The 19,800-nt window shown below is 49.7% G+C and overlaps 1 protein-coding gene across 6 annotated transcripts in view; it reads left to right on the plus strand.

Annotated features, from left to right (window-relative positions):
• HDAC4 (histone deacetylase 4) overlaps nucleotides 1-19,800 on the plus strand; it is a 179,583-nt gene that overhangs the window by 88,026 nt on the left and 71,757 nt on the right. For all 6 annotated transcript variants that reach the window (XM_059868354.1, XM_059868357.1, XM_059868356.1 and 3 more), the window contains exons 4-5: nucleotides 7,039-7,283; nucleotides 19,299-19,449. In XM_059868354.1, the coding sequence (XP_059724337.1) occupies nucleotides 7,039-7,283; nucleotides 19,299-19,449 (396 nt within the window). The remainder of the gene's footprint in view (nucleotides 1-7,038; nucleotides 7,284-19,298; nucleotides 19,450-19,800) is intronic.

Consider the following 19,800-nt stretch of genomic DNA (forward strand, 5'->3'; position numbering starts at 1 on the left):
GATCAAAGGGGTTCCGTTGCTGGGTAATGCCTGAAGCAAAGAGGCAGGTGAAATTACATTCCCAGGAATCACAGAATCCTGGAATGATTTGGGTTGGAAGGAACTTTAAACATCATCCAGTCCCACCCCCTGTCATGGGCAGGGACACGTTCCACTGTCTCAGGTGGCTCCAGGCCCTGTCCAGCCTGGCCTTGGACACTGCCAGGGATCCAGGGGCAGCCACAGTTGCTCTGAGGCTTTTAAGAAGAGCTATACATTTATTTTTGTTGTTTCCTGTTTTATTATTTTTTTAGTTGGGGATCTTTTTCAATGGAAACTCAAGTGGGTTTTGCTTATCCACTCCATGCAAGGAAACTGCCAGGAAAGGTTTCCCACAATTGTGTGAAGTTTGAAATGAGAAATAATCCAAGCTGACTCCTTTAATTGCATTATCTTTAATTTCACAAAAAGCTCTGGCTCCATCCAAGACACTCATTTGTTAGAGATGTCACTGATGAAACCAGCAAGGAGATAAAGTGGGATAATGGCTGAAGAGGAGGTGGAGAAACTGGAGTGTCTCCCTTTGGAGCTGCTCTGTCCTGCACAGGCTCATCTGTTGGAGACATCTCTGTTGGAGACGCCTGTGCCATCAAGGGTTTGGTGCTGGCCTTGAATTCTCCATATTCTCATTAAGGAAATACCCCTGGATATTTATCCATGGGAGTTTATAATTTTCCAATCTCTGATGTCCTGCTCTGAGGTGAGAGGGGTTGGAACGAGATCCATTCTAGCCCAAGCCATTCTGGGATTCCTTGCAAATACTGGAAAATGTTGTTTTCTGTCTTTTGTGGATGTAGCTTGGTGGGTTTTCTTTTTCTTCAAGTGAAGAGACATTTTTTAATGCTTTAAATCTAAGGCGGAGACAGTAGGATAAGTGGTCTGCTCTTCAAGTTTTGGCTTCCTTCTTGTCATGAATAAAATTTCCGTGTAGGTTCCTAATAAATGCTGATGAGATCTGTTCTGGGCAGGAATTAGGCTCAGGAAAGCTGGATGTGTAGAAATCCAGAATCTCTGCACCCTCTTTCTGTCTCCAGGTCTCGATAGTAATCAGGGAGAAGTTTCTTTGCAATGAATGAGTGAGTGACATTTAAAGCTCCATCTGTTTCCTGCGGAGTGCTGCCTCACGACGTGTTTCCATGGCTGATGGGATGATTAATTTCAGTTCCCATTCACAGAGCAGGAAATATTCCCTGAGCAGGGAGTGACTGCAGCCCTCGCTGAGCTGCAGCGTGCGTGGAGCTCGTAGGAAACCTCGGCTGCTGTTTACTCCTGGCTTGTGCTCCCAGACAGGATCCAGGCTGCCTTTGCAGCCACTCACCTGGGCTGTCCCAAAATTCCTGGGGACTGCCAGGTGCTGACCTGCCTTTGGCTCCAGCTGGGCTGTGGTGCTCAAGCTTGTTGGCTAATTCCAACCCAGAATATCCTCCCTGGAATTCTGGTGCTTGGAAATGGGATAACAGAAGTTAGAATTGAGAGAAACAGAAGGAACTGTTTCCTCCCGCTGTCCCACCCAGCAGGGCTTTGGAACCAGATGATCTTAAAGGCTTCTTCCAACCCAGGCCATTCCATAAATCTGTGATAGTTCTTTAATTTGATGTGGATCCACGGAGGGGCAGGATTGTGCCCTCATCCTACCCCACATGATGCTCGGTGGTATGTTGGTGTCCTGGAGCTGCCCTGCCGTGACCTGCTCCCACCACCTGGTCTTGGATGAGTTTGGGGTTCCTCTAGTCCAGCTTGGCACAATCCTGTCTAGAGAATAAAAATTCAGAATTGAGTGAGGCTGGTAACGTGTTGTTCCCCCCTCTCCTATTAATGTCTCCTTCTAGGTGGGACATGCACGGTGCTGGAGATGGAGCCAGCTCTGAGGGTGCTGTGCCACGGCTTCGTTCACTTCCCCACAGAATCCACTGCTTTTATCGGCACTGCAGGCAGATACTGCAGCAGCTCAGTGCTATTTATAGCTCTGATCTCACTGTCTCACAGTGTTTTGGGGGGTTGTAGCAATTTGGGGAGGGGGAGCCCTGCTGGAAAAGGATCCCTGGGTCAGAGGGGATCCCAGTGCTCCAGCCACTGCCGGGAGGGGGGATGGATTTAATTCACAATAATCCAGTGATGCTCGACTGGCACACATCTTCCTGCCAGAATAAACCACTTCAAGTGCTTCCTTGGCTGTGCTCAGAGTCAACAGTAGCTGTTCACCTCCCTTTCCAGGCTGGTTCTGAAGGAAAACTGGGGTGAGGGTTATAGGAGCAGTGTTCCAGGATTCGGAGCCAGCGTCACGCTCCTCCTATGCCCAAGGCATTCCTGCCGGCAGCAGCTTGGTGTTTAAATGTCTTTCAAAACAGAGAATTATTTAAAAATCCGAAACTGTTGCTGGACACTGAGGACAGCCCTGAGGAATAAAGTCAGGGAATAAACACAGGATTTTTTCGCTTTTCCCTGGGGATGAAAGAGCTGGAAATAATGCTGATGGGGGGAGATCCATGCACACACTTCCTCAGCATCCCTGGGTGGTTCAGCAGCATGGGGATGATCTGATGGCAGCAGCCAAGAGTTTGGGATCCTGAGCACATCCTCTGGCTTTGTGTTTGCTTTTTGTGGGTGCCCAAAGGCTGACGTGCTGCTCTTGGCAGGGCCTGGCCCTAGGGCACGGCTGGCACAGCAGTAATTAAAAAGCAAACTCATTAGCTGGGAATAAAGCCCTGGCCCAGAAAGGATGGGAGAGAGGGAGAAGCTGAGTCCGTGGGCTCTGGGAAGCCCTGGCTGGGGAGTGTCAACCACAGCCAGTCCCAGGAACATCGCGATCCTGGAGGGCATTGATTTGGGAGGCCACCAGGCCCTGGAGAGTCACTAGGAGAGGTTGGAGTGATCTTTTCTTGGGGTTTTGGGAATCTCCCAGGCTTGCTCTGTCATGGGCAGGTGGGATGTGTCCTGGAGTGAGAGCTGATTTCTTCCTCCAGCCTTGAGCAGACTCTCATTCCCTGGGGTTTTGCAGCAGGTTTGGGGAGGTTGATGGGATTTCTTTCCCTTCTCCAAAGGGAATTGTTGAAGAAAGAGGAGCTGGGAAGGAGCTGTTTGTGTTCCGCGGGACTCGCTCTGTGCCGCAGGGAGGGAGAGCTCAGGGAAAGTATTTCCTGCACTTTCCCTTTGAAGGTGATGTTGGATTTCAAATGTGAGAGGCAGTTTTCTCTGCTGCTTAAATTTACTTTAAAAAAATGTAAGAAAAAAAAAAAAGAATAATTTTGGCAACAGCATTTTATATAGAAACCCTTCAGTTTGATGCCTAGTGGAAAGTGTCCCTGCCCATGGCAGGGGGCTGGGATGTGATGGTCTTTAAGATCCCTGGCAACAAAACCCCTTTGTGGTTCTGGGATTCTGTGAATATTTTTTAAAGGTTGTGCTGAAACAGGGTTTGAATTTAAATATTCGTTTGGTGCATCTCATACCGAATTTTTGGTTTAACATTTTAATGTGCTTTCAGGACTCAAACCTGTATTTCCATCCTTTAAAGACCAGCATGAAAATGGTGTATCAGAGAAGGGGAAGCAAATTCAATTATTACTGTTAGTTTTATTGAAAAGTGTATTCACAGGTTTAGTGTCACCTTCCCCCAATCCCTTCCAAAACACTTGGGACTTAGGGAGAATATATTTTCCATTTTGGAGTGTGGGAAAATCTACACATACAGAGTCCCCTGATAATGTCTTATGTGAAATGTAATGTCTTTATGTGAAATGTTTTTAATTTTTCCAGTGGAGCTAGGCTGGGAGAGCCTGGGGGTGCTCACCTGGAGAGAAGCTCCAAGGAGAGCTCAGAGCCCCTTCCAGTGCCTAAAGGGGCTCCAGGAGAGCTGGAGAGGGACTGGGGACAAGGGATGGAGGGACAGGACACAGGGAATGGCCTCACACTGCCAGAGGGCAGGGCTGGATGGGAGATTGGGCAGGAATTGTTCCCTGGGAGGTGGGGAGGGGCTGGCACAGGGTGCCCAGAGCAGCTGCGGCTGCCCCTGGATCCCTGGAGTGCCCAAGGCCAGGCTGGACACTGGGGCTTGGAGCAGCCCGGGACAGTGGAAGGTGGCCCTGCCATGGCAGGGGGTGGAATAGGATGACTTTAAGGCTCCTTCCAAGTCAACCCATCCTGTGTTTCCATGATTAAATACTTTTTTTAGAAAGTTCACTTTGCTTTCAGGTCAGAGATTGTCACTTCATTTCCCTGTGGTTTGGGTTATTCCCCTCAGTGTGTTACGGGCGAGCTGTGAGATGTCAAATTTCCAATCTCCACCAGCAACTGAGGGGGACTGAAGTGCTTTAGGTCTTAATTAACGTGCAGCATGCAGGCAGGCTTTGATGTACAGCCATGTTTTATTTATTTGGGAATGGAAACACCAGCAGAATGGTTCTAACTTAGTATAAAAATCATCGTAACATGACCGTGGAATTAAAATCAGGCTGACTTGACCACAGGGAAAAAATAATTCCCTATATGCCAAGGGTGGGGGGAAAAAAAAAATTAAAAAATTGATGGTTTTCTGTTCCTACAGGGAAGAAATAAAAGCAGGGAGAGACCGTGAGATAGTTTGTTATTCATAATCAGGATCTTGTCTCCTAATTCATGGCTTTGGCATTTCTCATGCCAGCCCTGAATGTCATCTTTGTGCCTTGGCTCACGTCACAGCTCCGATTGTGCTCGTGTGTTCTGGAGGCAGGGCCTAGAAAAGCAATTTTCGAGTGTCCCATCAAGCACTCCTGGAGCACAGGCAGGTTTTTGTTGTGGGGCTGTGTTCATTGAGCAGGGAGGGCTGGCTGGGGCTCGCCAGGGCTCTGGGGTCAGGGCAAGGAGGGGAATTTTGGAGCCTAAAATAGTCAAGAGTCAGGGATGACGCAGCCTCTCTGCCGGAGCCCTGAATGGGAATTGTGGTCCTCATCCTTGCAGCTGTGAGGGGATGACTCCCATTGCATGGGAAATGGGAGACTGGGCAAGTTTTCTTAGGATTGTTTTCCAGAAGGGAATGGCAACTTAAGGCTCCTTTTTGGGGAGTAAAGTAGGAGGAATGGATCTCAAGGCACGGTCGCAAGTGGTAGGGTGTTCCTTCTGCCTGAAACTGGGTTGAGTTTTGCATGCTTGGGAGGCTTGGGGGTGTTCAGCCTGGAGAGGAGAAGGCTCCAGGGAGAGCTCAGAGCCCCTGCCAGGGCCTGAAGGGGCTCCAGGTGAGCTGGTGAGGGACTGGGGACAAGGCCTGGAGGGACAGGACAAGGGGAATACATGGGATCCCAGAATGGTTTGGCTTGCAGGGACCTTAAAGCCCATCCTGTCCCCCATGGGCAGGGCCACCTTCCACTGTCCCAGGCTGCTCCAAGCCCCAGTATCCAGCCTGGCCTTGGGCACTCCAGGGATCCAGGGGCAGCCACAGCTGCTCTGGGCACCCTGTGCCAGGGCCTCACTGCCCTCCCAGGGAACAATTCCTAGTTCCCAATCTCCCATCCATCCCTGCCCTCTGGCAGTGGGAGCCATTTTCTGTGTCCTGTCCCTCCATCCCTTGTCCCCAGTCCCTCTTCAGCTCTCCTGCAGCCCCTTTAGGCACTGGAAGGGGCTCTGAGCTCTCCCCAGAGACCTCAAACACAGTGTTAAGGTGAGTTCGAGTGCTTATCTCTGGGTCAGAGTATCCTGCTCTCCCCACGGCTGTGGCTTGGGAATCAATCCATGGCAAGGAATCTCGCTGTGCTTCTGCTGGGGAGAGAGGGGAGCAGAGAAAAGGCCACAGGAAGGAAAACAAAAGGGAAGTGGAGGGAAGAGTTTGTGGGTTGAAAAATAGCAACACTTCCAGTAATGTGACCTTTTGCCGAAAATGTTTCCATCAAAAAAAGAAAGTCTCCTCCTCCTCCCTGGCTGAGCTGAGTGCAGGGAGGGGTGAACATGCTCCTGGACCTTTACTCCATGAGAGTATTTGGGAAAAACCCTATGAAAACTCTCTCCCTGGGATGGATAAAATTAATGTCCTGACAGAGGATATGGAGAAAAAACCCCACCTTTATTTTTCAGTTTTGCTGAAGCTCAATGTTTCTGAGGGATTAGCCTTTGTTATCCTGTAAATGATGTTCATTCAAAGCTCTCAGCAGAGTTATTGAGGGATTGCCCTGGAGATAGAGAGAGAGAGAGAGAGAGAGAGAGAGAGAGAGAGAGTGAGCAAATGTTGCTAATACAGAATACCTGTGAAAGGCAGAACTGTCACTCATGTGGAATTCAGAAGGTTTTTTAGTCATTCATGGGGTGGCAGTAATTTATTTTTTTTAGGAGAAACAAACTGCGTTCAGTTATTGCAAAAGAGTTGTGGCTTGTCACTGCCAGAGGGCAGGGATAGGTGGGATTTTGGGAAGGAATTGTTCCCTGGGAGGGTGGGCAGGTCCTGGCACAGGGTGCCCAGAGAAGCTGTGACTGCTCCTAGATGCCTGGAAATGTCCAAGGCCAGGCTGGATGGGGTTTGGAGCAGCCTGGGATAGTGGCAGGTGTCCCTGCCCATGGCAGGGGGTGGCACTGGATGGGCTTTGAGGTCCCTCCCAAGGCAAACCAGTTTGGAATTTGTTATACAACACATTGTGGTTTTTGCATGAGTTTCTTAAAGGGAGAGCCTCACGTTCCTGAGCACGGCAGTCTATCAGTTCATCCATCACAAGTCAGGATTAATCCTTTCTGCGAAGTCTCAGATTACTCTTTATCCTCCTTATTTGCAGTGGTGCTGGATGAGTGGAACGGAGCTGTGTGTGCGTTTGGGAGGCACGGATGGGTCTCACACAGTGCTCTTTGCTTGTGGCAAACACACGGGTTTGTAGGAGGCGCTGCCTGGCGGAAAACTTGTTGATCCCTGAATTCCTGTAGTCCTTGGTTACCCCTAAGGGAATGGTGTGAATTTCACGGTGCTGCTCTCGATCCAGACCACGGTTGCTCCATCCTTTGCTGGATGAGGCCCACGCTGACCCCGCTCTCGTGCTCTCCCCGCAGTTGACGTGAGCACAGCCCTGCCCTTGCAAGTGGCGCCGAGCTCGGTGCCCATGGACCTGCGGCTGGACCACCAGTTCTCCATGCCAGTGACGGAGCCCACGCTGCGAGAGCAGCAGCTGCAGCAGGAGCTGCTGGCCCTCAAGCAGAAGCAGCAGATCCAGAGGCAGATCCTGATTGCAGAGTTCCAGCGGCAGCACGAGCAGCTCTCTCGGCAGCATGAGGCGCAGCTGCACGAGCACATCAAGGTAAGGGTGGTCTGGGACGAGGGCATCGTGGGATTGTTGAGGCTGGAAAAGCATTCCAGAGTCATCCATTCCAGCCACCAACCCAGCAGCACCACCACGGTCCCCAGGCGCTGCATCCCACACAACTTCTGAGCAATTCCAGGTGTGGTGACTCTACCACTGCCCTGGGGAACCTGTTCCAGCACCTGGCCACTGTTTCAGGGAAGATATTTTCCCTGATCTCCAATCTAAACTTTCCCTGGCATGGCTCGAGGCTGTTTCCTCTTGTCCCATTCCTTGCTCCCCACCCTCCTCTCAGGGTGCCAGAAGGTTTCCCCCTGAGCCTCCTTTTCTCCAGGCTGAGCCCCTTTCCCAGCTCCCTCAACCTTTCCTGGGGCTGCAGCCCTGTCTAGGTTTGGAAAGCCAGGTGTCTGCTAAGGAAGGCAGGAGCCTCCCCTGAAATGGAAAAATGTAAATGCCCTCCCTCCCAATTGTTATAAATCTGAAATTAAGGGGCTCTCAGGCAAAAATATGGGAGCAGGAATAACAGTTTTTTAATAGGGAAGAAAATGAAAAGATAAAATAAACAATGCAGTGAACCAAAACAGCACTGACAGAGTCAGAACACAACCTGACACCCTGTGGGTCAGGGTGCTGGCAGCAGTCCCATTGGAATTGTGGCTGCAGCCCTCCTGCAGTTCCAGGGCTGGTTCTGGAGCAGGGATCCTGTAGAAAGGTGCAGGCTTCCTCTGACAATTCAGGGGAAGAAGAGGCAGCTGCTGTTCCTCTGGGAAATCCAGTGCAGAAGCCGTGCTGGTGTTCCAGAATCTCCAGATTATATCTGGGTAGGAATGCTTGCTCCTCCCTCTGGGCTCCCATCTCCCAGTGGGATGCTGTAGTTCTTATCAGCCATGCAGTGACATCCAATAGCCTGTTATCAGCACAGGTCTCCCCAGAGGGAGGAGAGGGTGTGGAAGAGATAAGGAAAACTGCCCACTGAGCAGAAGACAGCTGCCATGCAGATGGCAAATAGAACACAGTTTTGCTTGGCAATCCAGGACAAGCCCCTTCCCAGCTCCATTCCCTTCCCTGGACACAGGAAATGCCTCAATGGATTTGACCCTAGCAGGAGGTTACCTGCTCCTGTGCTCACACATTCTGGGAGTTGTGGCACAGGAACTTCTCGTTGGAAGCACAAGCTGCAGGCTGAGCGTGTGGACCATGGTGGGACTGCAGGAGCAGGGAGTGCAGGGGCAATGCCTGCAGGTGGGTCTGGACACACTCAGATTTTGGGAGTTAGGCACCAGGTAGGTGCTATGCCTTGCTTGGGACAGGGAGGAAACAGCAGGCAGGGTCAGTGGGCAGTCCAGTCTGGAAGATGGCAGTTGCAAGTGAAAACATGAGACATTATATAAATATTTCCCAGTGCTGGACTATTGCTATGGCAACGTAAGCTTTCTGAATTGGTAATAGGCTCCTTTTTTCAAAGGGGGATTAGTGCGGCACATGGTAAATAGCCTTAATGTAATATTAAAAAGCAACCTCGATTCAACCTTATATAACTTTCATTTCAATACAAAATGCATGTCAGAGTGGGGAAGATGGGATTAAAAGTTAATGGGGTGTTATTTACAGACTTCTTAGTACAGAGAGGAGCTGGGCTTTGTGAGAAGTGTCCCTGTTTGAAGCTGGATTAATAGCAAACACCCCTGTGCCTTGGTGAGTCCTCTGTGCTGTGGCCAGGGCAGAGGTGAGGAGGTGCCTGGGTGTGAATATATTTATATATGGATGTACAATGTGTGCATCTCTGGGTGTGTGTATGGAATTTTTACGTAGCCCCATGTTTCTGGGGCTGCACATTTGCCCACGGCTGGCACAAACATTCGGGGTGGGGGAAGGATGGGGAATTCCTGTGGCAAATATTTCCATTATTCCCTTATAATTGTCCATGCCTGGAGTTATTTGTCTATGAAAAAACAGGCAGGCTCGTTCCCATTTAATGGCCAAGCTCAAAGCACTGGTGATAGGAGCATATTTGCTCTCATTTATGTCAAAGCTTTGACTGACTCTGCTCAAAATCTCTGTAAGGAGGAAGCTGAGCTCTAATTTTGAAATGCCACAGTGTATCCAGCCTATTAGGTAATGAAGTTCTTCATCTTCTGTGTAAGCTTGGCTAAATCAGAGCCTTAAAATAGGGATGGTATAATCCTGAACCAAAGGGTGGCCTGCAGGGTGATCTCTGAGAGTAGTAAGTGTGTCAGTGGGACCAGAGTTGCTTTAAAAATCAAACAGCACCTCATTGAAATAAGCCCTGTGATGCCTCACAAAGAAAATAACCCCCAGACACTACCCCAGTGTGTGACTGTGGTGCATTTTCTCTGGGAAAACATCCTGCTTGTCTTTGTGTGCCAGAGTCAGCCCACATTTAGGTGACTCTTAGAACTGGCAAGTGTGTTAAGTCCAGTGGCTGTGAGTGCAGGGAAGCGATTATTTTGCCCAGAAAATTAAAATGTATAACTTTAAATTTGGACTCGGAGCTGCCCAGCTCATAAAGAAAGCAGGATGGGGATGTTAAAGCAAATAAAACCCATTTATCTTCTGAAAGTAAAGCACTGGAGCTGTGCAGTTTGATATAGAAACAGTTCTGAGTGAAGATGCAGAGCTCTTTTTGGAGAAATTTATTTGGTTTTTCTTTTTTTTTTTAATCCTATCTGCACACAGGCATGAGCACCCCCTGGCAGGGGTTGGGAACGGGATGAGCTTGGAGGTCCCTCCCAACCCAGACCATTCTGTGATTCTGTGATAATGTTAAACCCAGAATTGCTTTGGAAACTGCTTCAGTGAAGGGAGAAGAATTTCTGCATTTTACTCTGTTCTGTGTATGTTGTGCTGTCTAGAATTGATTACTTTGGCTTTTTCCCTATAGCCTGGCGTCCACCATTTTAATCAATGAGCGCAAAGCATTTATTTCATAAAATCCCTGGAAGCTTTGGGTTGGCAGGACCCCTAAGGATCATTTAATTCCAGCCCTTCCACTGTCCCAGACTGCTCCACGCCCCAGTGTCCAACCTGGCCTTGGGCACTGCCAGGGATCCAGGGGCAGCCACAGCTGCTCTGGGCACCTGTGCCAGGGCCTGCCCACCCTGCCAGGGAACAATTCCTGCCCAATCTCCCATCCAGCCCTGCCCTCTGGCAGTGGGAGCCATTCCCTGTGTCCCGTCCCTCCGTCCCTTGTCCCCAGTCCCTCTCCAGCTCTCCTGGAGCCCCTTCAGGCTCTGCAAGGGGCTCTGAGCTCTCCCTGGAGCTTCTCCTCTCTAGGTGAGCACCCCCAGCTCTCCCAGCTGATGAAGCTTTCAAACAGCTCCTTTGTTTCCAGTGTTGACTCCTTTGCTAGTACAGAAGTCATGCTTTGGGGTTTTTTATTTATTTTATTTTCGTGGTGTTGGTGGGAACAGAGGAACTGGTCTGACTTGACAGGAACTAAGTAGGGCTGAGCACCCCTCCGTGCCATCCCCCAAACAAAGCAGGAGTGTGAGGAACACTTCAGTGAGTGAAGTTTGGCCTGGAAAATGCTGGCATGATTGCCTGTTTTTCTATCCCAGTAGATAACTTTTTCCTATTGAGAGCTGAAGTTTGGCTTTTTCCAGAGCTTGGAATTGCTTCCATCAGCTCAGTTTTAATCATCTGACCTAGTGCAGGAGGAGAAGGCGATGACTGCCTGAACATGTGATCCTTTCCCCAGCGTGTCCCAGTCCTTGCTTTTATAGACATTGTGTTTTGGCCTTCACATAAAAGTGCCAGATTCCCCAAGATGGTGCAAGTTGGAGAGAGCCAGGAAATGAGCGAAACAGTGTTTGTGGCAGGGCTCTATAATGGACACAGAGCTCGGTGCAGGGGAGGAGCGGGAGGGTAAGGAGAAAACACAGGCATGGAGAGAGAGATAGGAGAAGGTGGAATGGCTTTGAACTGAAAGAGAGTAAGTTTAGATTGGGTATTAGGAAGAAATTAGTGATGAGGCACAGGGCTTGGAGCAAACTGCTCTAGTGGGAGATGTCCCTGCTCACAGCACAAGGTTGGAATTGGCTGAGCTTTGAGGTCCCTCCCAACCCAAAGTGTTCTGGGTGATTCTGTGAAAACCCTGACATGTTTGAGGAGAATAAGCCAAGCCTTTTGAAGGCCTCAGTGCACGGAGCAGGGCAGGCTGTTTCTTTCACAGCTGCAGAGCTGCTCTGCAGATTGCCCAGGCCAGGCTCCAGAAGGCACCGAGGGAGAGGCCGGAGGCTGGGGCACCAGCGGCTGCTCCTCTCTCCAGTAGCCACTCACCTTCAGCCAGGTGGACTTTCCACTCCTCCATGCATTCACCAGATGTGGGACAATATTTATGGCCTTCAAATCTGCCTTCCTGAACAAAACCAAGGATGGAATAAGGGGCCTGGCTCTCGGGTGAGACGGTGGAAAGCCTCTCCGCAGGTCCCGCTGTGAGCTTTGCCTGACCTTTGGTCACAGAGGAACAGGCAGGGAATTTTTTCCTTTGTGAGTCACTCATTCCCAGCCAAGATCAGCTGGAAGTTACCAAAAGCTTTTCCGTTTGCCCTTCTGGTCAAGGGCTGGATGGAAGAGGTGAAGGATGGGCGCTTTGGCAGGGCCAGAGGCACCTCGGGTGCCGTGAGCTCAGCAGGGAGGGAAGGACGTCGTGGGAAATGTGGTTTGTCTGCCCTGTCCCAGCTTGGAGCAGGGCTCTTCCCAACTCTGGCTGTTTTACAGCCACAGCCTCAGGAAACTTCTCGGGGATGCTGACGCACGTCGGTGGCGGGGTAAGAGCACAGGGAGGCAGCTGAGCCTCCCAGCTCCTCCTGGGCCTGAAATCCTCACTTGAGGCTGTGCAATCCCATTCCCAGTTTTCCCACCCTCTCAGAAAGGACTGTGTGTATCCCTAGCACAGGGAGTGCTGGGCTGTGCATCCAGCACAGACAGGATGGGCAGGGAAGCAGCAGCAGGTAAAGGAGCTTTGTGAGGATGTGTGCTGTGCAGTGATCCTGAAATTGTTCTTTTTCCCTTGACAGAATGAATTCCTGTGTTGAGTGAGGGATAGTAGCACATCCGAGGGATCAGCCTCTTGTTCAGAGACACGGGGTGAAACTCCCAGGCCATTCCTTTGGTTTCAGGGAGTGAAAATCTTGCAGGAAATCTTCCAGACAGATTTTGCCATGTTGTAAAGAAATGTAGTTCTTTCCCAAAGATGTCTAGACTTGATAGTTGTCATGCTGATGCTGAGGGGAGAAACTGCTCCTTGCTTTCATGTGGAGCCACTGCCCATGGAATGGCAGGTTTGCCTGCAGGATATCCCTGGAGCTGCTCAAGGCCAGGCTGGATGGGGCTGTGGTGGAAGGTGTCCCTGCCCATGGCAGGGAGTGGAACTGGATAATTTTTAAGGTACCTCCTAACCCAACCCATTCCAATGACGTCATCCTTTAGTGGGGCTGCTCTCAGCATAGCTCTGCTAGTGCCCACTGCTTCTCTTTGGTGGTCTCTCCATGTTGATTCCATGTTGATTCCTGCTCAGCAGGGAAAGCAGGGCATGTTTCAGTTCTGCTGCTGGGGTTGGTGTCATCTGCTGATCCCCTGTGGCACCTTCCCCGTGTCCCCAGGAACGCTGCCAGCAGCACCATGGCTCCTGCAAAGCACCCGCTTCCCTTGGGCTCTGGAAAGGCCAACTTCCATCCCACCCCTGATATCCCAGCTCCCATTCCTGGGCCTGTCTGCTCTGTGCTCTCTTCCTGCAGCAGCCGCTGTGGAGGAGCTCCCTGCCCTCGTTTTTGTGCCGCTCTTCTGCAGCACGCCTGTCCCTCGAAGCCCGCGTCTCTTTCAAGAGGAACTTGAAAAGCCCAGCAATACCAGGTGTCCGCCTCTGTCTGGATTCTGGGATGACAGGATTATTCATCTTAGGAAGCTGCAGCTGGGTACAGTCAGTGGTAAAAGACCAGACTGAACATTTTGTGCCTCGTTACTACTTGAACGCCTTGGAGCTCGCGCTATTTCCAGACGGCTTCCTGTTCTTTCTTAGTGACCTTGCCTTGCTTTTCTGGCACACCGAGCCCACTCCAAAACTTACACCTTAGATCCTGCAAAACTTAACTTCTGATGGAAGCAACCCTGGGGAAAACTTTTGGATGATCAGAGCATTTGCTCCCTTTGAAGGGGGTGGGTGGTGACTTTTCCTCAGGCTCAAAGTCAGGATCTTTTGCGAGAGCAGTGAGGACAGACCTGCACACGGAGGGATTGGTTCTGTCAACAAATCCATGGAGCAGCTTCTACCCCATCTCTTGATTGAAGGAGTCCTGCATCAGGCTGGGGTAGTTCAGGCATCTTCCTGCCATCCAAGCACTGCTAGTGGTGTCAGGAGTGAAGCTGGAATGCTCATCCAGGGAAGTTTGTCTGCTCAGGGCCTTACAGAGCTACTGGAAATTGGTAGAAGAAATGCTTCCATTTGGTTTCTTCTGAGATGGGCCATGGTTAGTTGGCTGGAAGGAGCACAATGGGAACTCCAGGTTTTTCTGGAGTAAAATACATGTGGGGCACTACGGCTGTTTTTTTTGTCAGTTTAGAGTTTCAGAGTAAATGGCAGCAGAAGAGATATTTTAGCAGTTCCCACACCCAAATGTTCAATTCCAGTTTTATCTTAATTTTGAACTTATAAAATAATTGGAAGTAATCAAAGAGAACACAGAGAATCAGGGCAGGAATAAAAAAATACCCCACTGGATCCTGTTGTTATACCAGGAATATTGACCTGTTAATGTACACCACTGCTGACCCGTTAATGTCCAGAAATGTGGAATTCCTGTAATACCCAAAACACCCCAAAACAGTTCACAGAGGATGTAACTGCTCCTTCATGGACCAAAGTCTCATCTCTTACTTGGCATCAAACATCTAGGGCTCCTCCTTTACAGGATTTTATGTGGTTCTTTCTTTTACAGGGATTGGTTTAAGTCTTAATTTTCTGATTTACTTCCTGCCATCCATGCTGGAATGGGCACTCCCTGCTCCTGATTCCCTCCCCTTCAACAATAACCATGTAGAGCCCACCAGAGGCAGACTCAAGGAGTTTTCCTCAGCTTTAAAGGGGAAAATTGGAGAAGGAGCTGAATGTGCTGGATACTACAAACGGAGCTTGCTGCTTTCCAGGAAGGCTGTTGGATATTCTGCTTCCGGAGGAAGGGAAAAGTTAAGCTGGAGTGGGAGTCAGGGAGCAAAAGGCTCACGCAAAAGTGCTGAACCTTTCCCAGTGCTGAACCTTTGCAGGTATTCAGGGCTCAGAGGGCTTCCAGCCTTTTGGGAGAGGCAATGGCATGGGAAGGAGACTAGGGTACAAAATTCCATATCCATGTGTAAAGCTGCCATGTTAAAAACATGGGATCTTGTCACCCAGAGCTGGCATGAAGGGAAGCTCACCATCATTCCCGGTCCTGGAGACAGTTCAGCCTCATAAACCTGAGCAGCAGACGTTCTCAGTAGGATGTGTCTGACTGATATCAGTCTCCTGCCCAGGGAGCTGCTGGCTGGGAGGGATTGTTTCCCTGCAGAAAATTCCCTGCCCATGGGAATTTCTGGCACAGGCTTAGCCGGCTGTCAGCTGCCCGATGGTGGGAAGGGGGCACGTGGGCTGCATGTCCCAGAAAAGAGATGAGAGGTGCTCCTTCTCCCAGATCTTTGTGTCTTGGCTGCTGCTGGAAGTCACAATGTTTCCCCCTCCCCGTCTCCAGCACAGCTGATTTATTCTGCCGGTGCTTCAGGAGATATCCCAAACACGCTGCCACGGAGCCAAGAGAGCAGATCCTGAAACTGGAGCCATAGCCCGAGACTTCAGTAAACAGGATGGGGGAACATGAGGCACAGAGTCCAGCCAGCGTTGGGCTCACTGTGAAACAGCCCAACAGAGCAGTGCTCCCAGAAATCCCGTTCCCAGAAATCTCAGCACCTGTGCTTTGCTTCCACCCATAGCCAAGGGTTTTTTAAGGGGTGATTTGATGTGTGCTTTCTTGGAGAGTTTTTCTTCATCCTCATCTACAAGTTGACTTTATTTTTACAGAGCCTGAGCCCAAAGATCATTTTGAATACCTGATTTAAAGCCCCAAAACTGTAGAATTTGGCCAGAACAGGTGGCAGAAGAGCCTTTCCCTGATATCCCCCTGTGCTGGAGCTGAGCTCAGGTGTGGATTGAGATGCAATTGGGAGCTGGACACAGCAACTTTGCATGCCAGGGAATATCTGTCAGCCAGAAGTGTTCCAACTTCTGTTCACCTAGGCTTGTGCTTATCTCCACAATTATTTTGCTCTCTCTTCCACTAGTTGCTGCTATTCAAAATGTCTCTTATAAACAGCCAGGAGCCAGTCTGAGCTGGGGGGGCAGGAAGGATCTCTTTGCTTGGCTTCTTGTTTGGCATCTGGAGGAGTGGTTGTGGAAGTCCTAATGCAATGTGTCTCCATGAAATCCATCCTGGTTCTCTCTGGGAAATGGGATCTTGGCGTCAGCACTCCACGCTTCCTGGGAGGGCACTGCAACGACTAAAGAGAACCATTTTAGCTGCATTTCCCTTAAAAAGAGGTTTCTCTGTGACAGTTTCTCTGCTGATAAGGTGTTAGTCCCCCTCCCAGGGAGACAAGCTGGAGCTCTGAAGACAACTGAGGAGTGTGGTGGCAAAATCCTCTGGATGGCTGAGTCCTCATGGTAGGCTGATGGTTGATAAATACCTGGAAATGCTCTGCATCCTCCCTGTTACCTTTATTAATATTAATTTATGCTAAAGAAGCACCAGCAACACTAACTGCAGGTACAGTTGAACATTTGTGCAGTTTTCAGAAATAGTGGGAGCAGTGACATTAAACATATGCAGGAATCCCCATAGTTATGAATATTTACAAATATTGATTTTGGCAAGAGTACCTAATTTGGATGTTCTGAGCTCCCTAATGCAGTGTGTGTGTGTCTGTCACACAGTGCTCCTCAGACTCAGGGCTGAGTTAGTCTCAGATCCAGGGATTTCCCTCTTTGAATCACTTTGTAATGAAATTTCAATGTTCGGGAAATACAGTTGGGGAATAAACTCCCTGGCCCAGCTGTGTGTGGTAAACAAACAGGGTCTGAGTGGGCAGTGCTTGTTCAAATTTGCTTCTATTGCTTTAAATGAACCAGAAACTGATGTTTTTCCTGGCACCCCAACAGTCCCACCCTGTGCATCCCTGAGAGCATTGTCCAAGTGCTCCTGCAGCTCTCTCAGCCTGGGCCCGTGCCCATTCCCTGGGGAGTCTGGGCTGTGCCCAGCACCCTCTGGGGGTAGAACTTTTTCCTGATCTCCAGCCTAAATTTTTGTCTTCCCATAACATTCCTGGTAAGTGTGGAGAAATAACCCTGAGAAAACACCTGGATGGGTTTTCTTTTTTTGTTTTCCCAGGCTACAGCAGACACCAACAGTGATTTCTTTTCATTCTTCATGGGTACAATCGGAGACGTGGCTTCATTATTTTATTTTTTTAATTTTTTTTTTTCAACTTTGAAACCATTGAAAAACTATATTAAGAATAGGCTTTGTGGAAGCTGGGGTCAAAATGAGCAGAGACAATACATCCCTAATGAAACTTCCCTAAACCATCCAGCGACAAATTGGGCTTTTCATTCCCATTTCACTCCAGATGTCAATGAAAGCACAGCTCCTTCTAAAGCAGCCTAATGTATGTAAACCATCGCAGGAAGCAGAGCCTGCAGAGACTAGGAGACTGCAGATGGAGAGAAAAGGCTCCTGATTCCATAAAAATAACAAAACCTGTTTTACCATATTGTGCATTAAATATTGTTCATTTGCATACTTTCCATGGCGAGGTTCTCAAAGCCCACCATGTGTTGGACTTGTTGGAAGTCGGGAAAGAGACTCTTTCCCCAAATGGAGATGTGTTAGTAGAAGCTGCTGCTTAATTAGAAAACAAAAATAGCTGGTTTCCTCTATTTTTTTTCCTCATTTTCTAGGTTTTTTTTTTTTCAGTGTGGATTTTTGGTTGTTTACATATAATTCAATAGAATTAGGAGGGGAAGCATAGGTGCAGTCACTGCAAAATGACTGGATTGCTGGTGTTTTACAACAGCCTGCCTGCTTGGAACAGGCAACAGCAGGGATTCCTCCATGGAGAGTTTCCAGCAGATAGCCAGGCAGATTGTAAATATCTCTTAAATTGTTTTTTTTTTTTGTTCCATCTTTATATAGAATAGTGTGATTTTATTTGTATTTATTGTGCAGCCATGGCTGTAGCATTGGGCGGTGCAAATGTGCAATGCCACAAATTAATCAGTGGAGTCTGGAATATCCAGAGCTGGAAAGGGGCTCACAAGGATCATCAAGTCCAACTCCTGGCCCTGCACAGGACACCCAAAGAATCTCATCTAAAGGGATTAAAAGGAGAATGTGCTCAAGGAGAAGAAAAACTTCGGGGTGGGAGTCTCATGTATGCAGGAGCAGGCAGGGTTTGGAGAAGGATGGATTGAGATGTTCTTGGAGAGAGCAGATTCCCTGTCTCGACAGCCATGGCTTGGACCCTGCCCACAGCAGGGGCTTGGAACGGGCAAATCTTTAGGGTCCCTTCCAACCCAAACCATTCCTCAATTCCGTGCTCCTGCTGCCTCTGCCTCGGGGGTTTGCGGGATCCGTGGGTGGTATCCGAGCACAGGCCCCCACAGAGGCCCGGCCTTTGAGGCTGGAGGCTGCCAGCTCTGATCAATCCCTTGGTTTATGAGCTGCCAACGTAAAGAGTGCGGGGTGGGCGCCGTGCTCCAGAGGCTCCAGAGGCTGCTCAGGGCTCGGGAGGCTCCGCAGGGCCCTGCCATTCCCGGCCTTTGGGGGAGGCCCGGCAGCGGCCTGCGCGCTCGGCCCGGCCCGGCCTCGCTGGCCAGGGTGCAGATCCAGCTGCAAGTGGGAGATCATCCTTTGGGCTCTGCTTTTGAAGAAAATGTGATTTTTAGCCCCACAGAGATTCCTTTTGCTCCTCTCCGTGCTGCTGGGATTTGCTGTTTGTACACCTGCTTTTCCACAGCCTCGCATGACACGGGGTGTGCCCTCACACAGCCCATCAAACTGCTGCCCTCAGCCCTGGGAGAATCCTCCCTCACCCAAACAGGGAGAACTGCCCTGGGAGAATCCCCTCTGCCCCCAAACAGGGAGTTCTGGGCTGGGAGAATCCCCTCTGCCCCCAGACAGGGAGCTCTGGGCTGGGAGAATCCCCCCTCATCCAAACAGGGAGCTCTGGGCTGGGAGAATCCCCTCTGCGCCCAGACAGGGAGCTCTGGGCTGGGAGAATCCCCTCTGCACCCAGACAGGGAGCTCTGGGCTGAGGGATGCACCCCAAATTTCCCTGGATGTTTTAGGGACACTGACACCTCCAAGCTGCTGGACTGGGGTAGCCCAGGGGGGACTTGCACTGGGGCAGGAGTGCTTGGTGCTTCCAGCCTTGAATGTCCCATCTGATGCAAGCTTTGCAGATAATTACCTTAATTAGACATCTTGTCTCCTGATTATTCCCATGAATATGGGTGAGTTGATAGGGCCAGGAAAAATCCTTCCTGGAGAAATTGTTGGGGGAATTATTTCTTCTATCTATTGGAGCAATTATTTTTATAATTTAATCATGGAATCTCCATGTGGTTTGAGTTAGATGAAACATTAAATTCCATCTCGTTTCACCCTCTGCCATGGGCAGGGACACCTTCCACTAACCCAGGTTGCTCCAAGCCCCATCCAGCCTGGCCTGGAACACTTCCAAGGATGGGGCAGCCACAATTTCTACAATTTCTCCATGCAACAAATAATATTGAGGGTGCCCTAGTGGGGTTTTATTTAAAATCAGGTGATGGAGATAGAAGGAGTCCTGTGCTTGTCCTTCATGCCATGAATGAAGCACTGTTACTGTTGCCTGCCTGCAGCCTCTGCTTTGGCTCTGGGAAGGCCCATGGTGTTAATTTGCTCCTTTTCCCCGTTCTCTTCTCCGCAGCAGCAGCAGGAGATGCTGGCCATGAAGCATCAGCAGGAGCTGTTGGAGCACCAGAGGAAGTTGGAGCAGCACCGGCAGGAGCAGGAGCTGGAGAAGCAGCACCGAGAGCAGAAACTGCAGCAGCTGAAAAACAAAGAGAAAGGGAAAGAGAGTAAGTGGCCAGAGCACCACTGCTTTGGGTGCTGACAGGCAGATGGGGGCAGGAAGGAGCATCAGAAAGCTGGAGGAACCTCCTTGAGGGCACAGAGAGCTTGTGGGAATTGAGGGCAAGAGAGAAATGCGTTTCTCTGCTTTATCTTCATTTTTGTCTCACTAAATGCCATTTTAGCATTTTTCAAAAGGAAGCGTATCCTCTCTTCCCTTGATTTAACATTTTTGAAGTATTTTTGGCAGCATTCCTAATGGAGGCAGAATATTAAGCCCATAAAATACACCAGATGCACGCTGCACTCCTTTTCTCTTTCTGCTGCTCTGAATTTCACTCTTTTTAAGACATAGTCAA

The sequence above is a fragment of the Haemorhous mexicanus genome, chromosome 26, assembly GCF_027477595.1.
Source record: "Haemorhous mexicanus isolate bHaeMex1 chromosome 26, bHaeMex1.pri, whole genome shotgun sequence".
Taxonomy (NCBI): domain Eukaryota; kingdom Metazoa; phylum Chordata; class Aves; order Passeriformes; family Fringillidae; genus Haemorhous; species Haemorhous mexicanus.